At 49.6% G+C, this 5037-nt stretch overlaps 1 protein-coding gene across 1 annotated transcript; it reads left to right on the top strand.

Moving 5' to 3' along the window:
- Positions 1-782: 782 nt before the first annotated feature.
- On the top strand, positions 783-4192 carry TMUB2 (transmembrane and ubiquitin like domain containing 2). The gene is made up of 2 exons (XM_056863741.1): positions 783-1359; positions 3824-4192. The coding sequence occupies exons 1-2, from the start codon at positions 809-811 to the stop codon at positions 4176-4178; spliced, it is 906 nt and encodes a 301-aa protein (XP_056719719.1). The 5' UTR covers positions 783-808; the 3' UTR covers positions 4179-4192.
- Positions 4193-5037: the final 845 nt, after the last annotated feature.

Below are 5037 nucleotides of genomic sequence, written 5' to 3' on the forward strand. Positions count from 1 at the left end.
GCTTCTAAGGGATAAAGGAAAGGAAAGGTTACATAAGAAAGGCCATGCTGGATCAGACCAAGATCCATCAAGTCCAGCAGTCCGTTCACACAGTGACCAACCAGGTGCCTCTAGGAAGCCCACATCATTGACTAGTATCCATTTTGACTAGTAGCCATGAATAGCCCTCTCCTCCATGAACATGTCCATTTCCCTCTTAAAGCCTTCCAAGTTGGCAGCCACTACTACATCCTGGGGCAGGGAGATCCAAAATTTAACTATGCTGTGTGAAGAAATACTTCCTTTTATCTGTTTTGAATCTCTCACCCTCTAGCCTCAGCCGATGACCCTGCGTTCTAGTATTATGAGGGGGATAATCATGTATCTTACAGAATGGCACTGTACGCCCTGGCAGCAAAGAAAATAAGGGCCAAGGCTGTCTCTTCGAGAGCAGTTATGTAAAACTGATTTTGTCTGCAGTTGTTGCCTGCCAATTGGGGGTGGGACAGGAGCCCTATAAATTGTTCTATTAAAATTAATTATTTTAAGGTTGTTTATACTATTACAATTCCAGTTTTACAGCTTGATTTTTATTATGCATATTTATGTTTTAATGTGTCTTATTTGTTGATGGTGTTTCGTAATGGCTTACAGCCCTATACAAGTGAATGAATGAATTCATTCATTCATTCATAGCTCTTTCTCTCTCGCTTATTTAGGTGGAGAGATTTCTGGACCTCCCCTCTTCCTCTGATGCCATCTGCCTGCTTCCTCTTTCCAGCACTGAGATTCCATCCTTGCCTTCTGCTTTCCTACCCAAAGCCAAGAGATGGAGCCCCCTGAAGTGACCATCATTGAAGGTGTGGGGGATGAAGTGACCGTGGTGGCTGGAGTGATAGTCCTCGTCACAGCCCTGGTTCTCTCTTGGCTTTCCACATATGTTGCAGACGGGGGCAGCCCTCTTCTGGGAACTGTTGTGGCTGCCGGAGACTCATCGGTGATCCACCTGAGCCCCATCGAACATTATGTGGGGAATTCAGTGGTATCAGAACATTCCGAGCCCCCGGGTACCACGGAAGGGGCCGAAGAGAAGGCGGAAGAGGGCCCTGCCCCTGACTCAGGCCCTGCCCTCGAGCAGGGGGATAGCAGCGGTGGCTCAGATTCTACCCTAGACCGCCTCTTGGACATTCAAGGCCTTCCCCAAAGGACCTTTGTTAGCGTGGCTGCCTCCCCAGAGCATCAGGGGCCTCCCCAAACAGCACCTGTCCCAGAGGAAAATGAATCCAACGCAGGGTTTATCAAAGTGCGCCTCAAATTCCTCAACGATACAGAGGAGGTGGCCATGGTGAGGCCAGAGGACACTGTTGGCATCCTCAAGAGGTGAGTGTGTTGGCTCTGAAGGCGCATGTGTGCACGCAGGCACAGTCTTGCTCGTTACCTGATGAGCAGCTCCTTAAGCGCTCCTTGCCTCAGCCCAGGGAACTGAGGGCAGCCACAGAAACCCATCTACAAAGTGCCACATGCACTGATTAACGGTGCTTGGCATACAAACTCATTGATAAAGCTAAAAGAGTTTTTCTGTTGCAAGATGCTGTTTTTTTCATAATGTGGTAGCTTTTCAGAGTGTTCAGAGCACTTCCACAGAGCCAGCTTGGTGTAGTGGTTAAGAGCGGTGGTTTGGAGTGGTGGACTCTAGAACTGGATGCTAATCTGGTGAATTGGATTTGTTGCCCCACTCCTACAGACGAAGCCAGCTGGGTGACCTGGGGCTAGTCGCAGCTCTCTTAGAGCTCTCTCAGCCCCACCTACCTCACAGGGTGTCTGTTGTGGGGAAGGGAAGGTGATTGTAAGCTGGTTTGATTCTTCCTTAAGTGGCAGAGAAAGTCAGCATATAAAAACCAACTCTTCTTCCTGGACATGATTTCACTAGTCTTTGGAACAGCTGTGCAAGATAAGCCTTGTTGCCAGCGGGAAGACAGCCTGAGAGAATAAAATTGGGGATTTTTTGGCCATGGATGATAACTTTTAGCCACTACTGCAACTCAACTGCCACATCCTGCCCATCAGTCCATTGAATAAGAGCAGTAGGTTCAGTACCAGAGCAATCCCAGTACCTGGTTGCCCTGGCTCCCAAAACTCTTGACATGAATCCATGCAAGCAAATACCATGTTGTTGAATATGGGGTGCTATATAGCTTTAAAAATATATATGCTTCCTCCTACATCTGAAAATTAACTGGCAGAAGAAGAAGAATGAAGCAAGTCTGGATTAAGGTCAGGGCTTCATTCTCCCCCTTTGCAATTGCTGCAAAGTGGCTTTTTTTCTTCTTGTCGTCAAGTCACATCCAACTTACAGTGACCCCAGTGGGGTTTTCAAGGCAACAGACGTTCGGAGATGGTTTGCCATTGCTTGCCTCCGCGTCATGCAAAGTGGCTAGCTGCTGCCAAAATCTGAGCAAGGACTCCTTTTGATTGGCCGGGTATTCCGAGGAGGCTGATAGGCGGGAGTTTGCTGCTGCAACAGGTGCAGGTGGGGACCAGGGAGCTTGGTAATGAGCCCTGCACCTTTCGAGTGGCGGGAGACCCATGGTATCGGTTGGGCAGTAGCTCTGTTGATGAGGGCCAGTGTGGTGTAGCAGTTAGAGTGGTGGACTAGGATCTGGGAGATCCAGATTCAAATCCCCACTTCTCCCATGGAAGCTTATGGGGAGACCTTGGGCCAGTCGCATCCTCTCAGCCTACTTCACTGGGTTGTTGTGAGCATAAAATGGTAGAGAGGAGAATGATGTAAGATGCTTTGGGTCTCTATTAGGTACAAAGAAGAAGAAGAATAGTTGGTTTTTATATGCTGATTTTCTCTACCACTTAAGGAAGAATCAAACCAGTTTACAATCACCTTCCCTTCCCCACAACAGACACCCTGTGAGGTAAGTGGGGCTGAGAGCTCTGAAAAGAGCTGTGACTAGCCCAAGGTTCCCCAGCTGGTTTCATGTGGAGGAGTGGGGGAAACCAACCCGGTTCACCAGATTAGCCTCCTCTGCTCATGTGGAGGAGTGGGGAATCAAACCCGGTTCTCCAGACCAGAGTCCACCGCTCCAAACCACCGCTCTTAACCACTGCACCACGCTGGCTCTCAGTAGTGTATAAATGAAGTAAATAAACAAGGGGCAGAGCTCCCATGCTGCAGCCTCCACTGTGACGCTGCTGTGGTGTTCTCCCAGTCTTTCTGTGGCCCTCATTGCCTGTGGCAGCTACTGCCCAGCCCACCAGTTTCTAAAACTGCTTGCCTCAGAATTCCCAGTGTTGTTGCTCATCTTAAAACCTCTCCATCAGTACTCTGCTCCAGGGGTCCCCGACCTTTTTTATTAGCCTGCGGGCACCTTTAGAATTTTGAAACGGCACAACCCCAAAATGGCCCCCATGTGAGGCGGAGTCAACCACACACGCAGAGGAAGTCCAATTACAATGGGTCAGAGGAGTACATTTTGAAAGTACACTGGGAAAGAGGAGTCAGACAAAGAATAAAATCAACACTATGGGGCAGCCGTTGCTGAAACGTTATTTTAATCTGCACACCCAATCAGATCTCAGATGGGCAATCAAAAACCCTACTGGGCAGGATCCTACCTGGCCCCACTCACTTTCTCAAAACACTTGGGCGCCAGGAAAGGTGTTGTTGGGCACCACGTTGGGGACCCCTGCTCTGCTCTATGCCATCTTATTTATTTATTTATTTCATTTTATATCCCACCCTCCCCCGGCCAAAGCTCAGGGCTGCTCACAACATAAGTTCCATACGATAAATACAAACCACCTTTGTTTTCTTTTTAATTTCTTTATGAAGCAAATACTTTCCAGGCCAGGAAAGCCAGATGAAGTTTATCTACCAGGGCCAGCTTCTCCAGGACCAGGCTCGGACTCTCCGCTCCCTCAACATCCTGGACAACTGCGTTATCCACTGCCACCTCTCCCGGGCCACCGTCTCGGCCATGCCAGACGCCGTGGTGGCCCCCTCAGAGGCCGGAGGCATTGCTCTGAATATGGGCAACCTGATGATTCCCGTCTTCGTGGTGATGCTGGCTGTCATCTGGTATTTCCGCCTCAACTACCGCCAGCTGTTCACAGCCCCAGCCACCATCTCCTTAGTAGGGGTAACTGTATTTTTCAGTTTCCTCGTTTTTGGAATGTACGGACGGTGAGCAGCGACCCGCTGGGGGAAAGGCCTTAGCTGGCCCTAAAGCACGGACCCTCTCTTTTCATACCTTTCTCTTGTTTTCCCCGCAAGCAATCGGGTGGCGTGGGGGACGACGCTTTTATCCAGAAATCAACACGCAACGGAAGACAGTGGGAGGAAATAGCCCCATGGACTTTTAAGTTTAAAACAGTGGAAGGAAATATTTTTCAAAGACACCCAAATTGGGTATTTTGGATGGTGGGTGGCAGGCAGAAAAGCGGGGCAACTGTTAGGGCAGTCCCCGTTGACTTGCTTTTGGACTTAGCACCACCCACCCCAGGTATTAAACAGTCCCCCGGCTACTAGAAGCATTGCCTGTATTGTCTTCGCACTTCTCTGCTACTGGGGGGGGGGGGAGAATGTGGCTTCATTTCACCATGTTTTTTTTTCTCTGCCACCACGAAGACAAGAAACTTGCCTAGTATTCAGAAGAGTATGTAAGATAGCCTGAATCTGCGGCCACCCAGCTTGTGCCACGTGTGTATTTAAAGACCATCTTTGAGCCTCGCACCAGAGGAAGACTTCTCGCCAAGCATTCGCCTCTTATTTCGCTGCTGCTTTGGAAAACATGGAAGGAATGACCTTGGCTGCGTGCTTTTCCGCTGCATTCTGCTGCCACCCCTTTATGCGATCATAGAATCATAGAGTTGGAAGGGACCACCAGGGTAATCTAGTCCAACCCCCTGCAGAATGCAGGAAATTCACAACTACCTCCCCCCCCGCACACCCCCAGCGACCCCCTACTCCATGCCCAGAAGATGGCCAAGATGCCCTCCCTCTCATCATCTGCCTAAGGTCATAGAATCAGCATTGCTGACAGATGG

The sequence above is a fragment of the Euleptes europaea genome, chromosome 18 (assembly GCF_029931775.1).
Source record: "Euleptes europaea isolate rEulEur1 chromosome 18, rEulEur1.hap1, whole genome shotgun sequence".
Taxonomy (NCBI): domain Eukaryota; kingdom Metazoa; phylum Chordata; class Lepidosauria; order Squamata; family Sphaerodactylidae; genus Euleptes; species Euleptes europaea.

Excerpts from the sequence above, each read along its gene's own strand:
- TMUB2 (XM_056863741.1), top strand. The coding sequence starts at position 809 with ATGGAGCCCCCTGAAGTGACCATCATTGAAGGTGTGGGGGATGAAGTG. Across the intron at positions 1,360-3,823 it reads ACTGTTGGCATCCTCAAGAG|CAAATACTTTCCAGGCCAGG; the intron begins GTGAGTGTGTTG and ends TTCTTTATGAAG.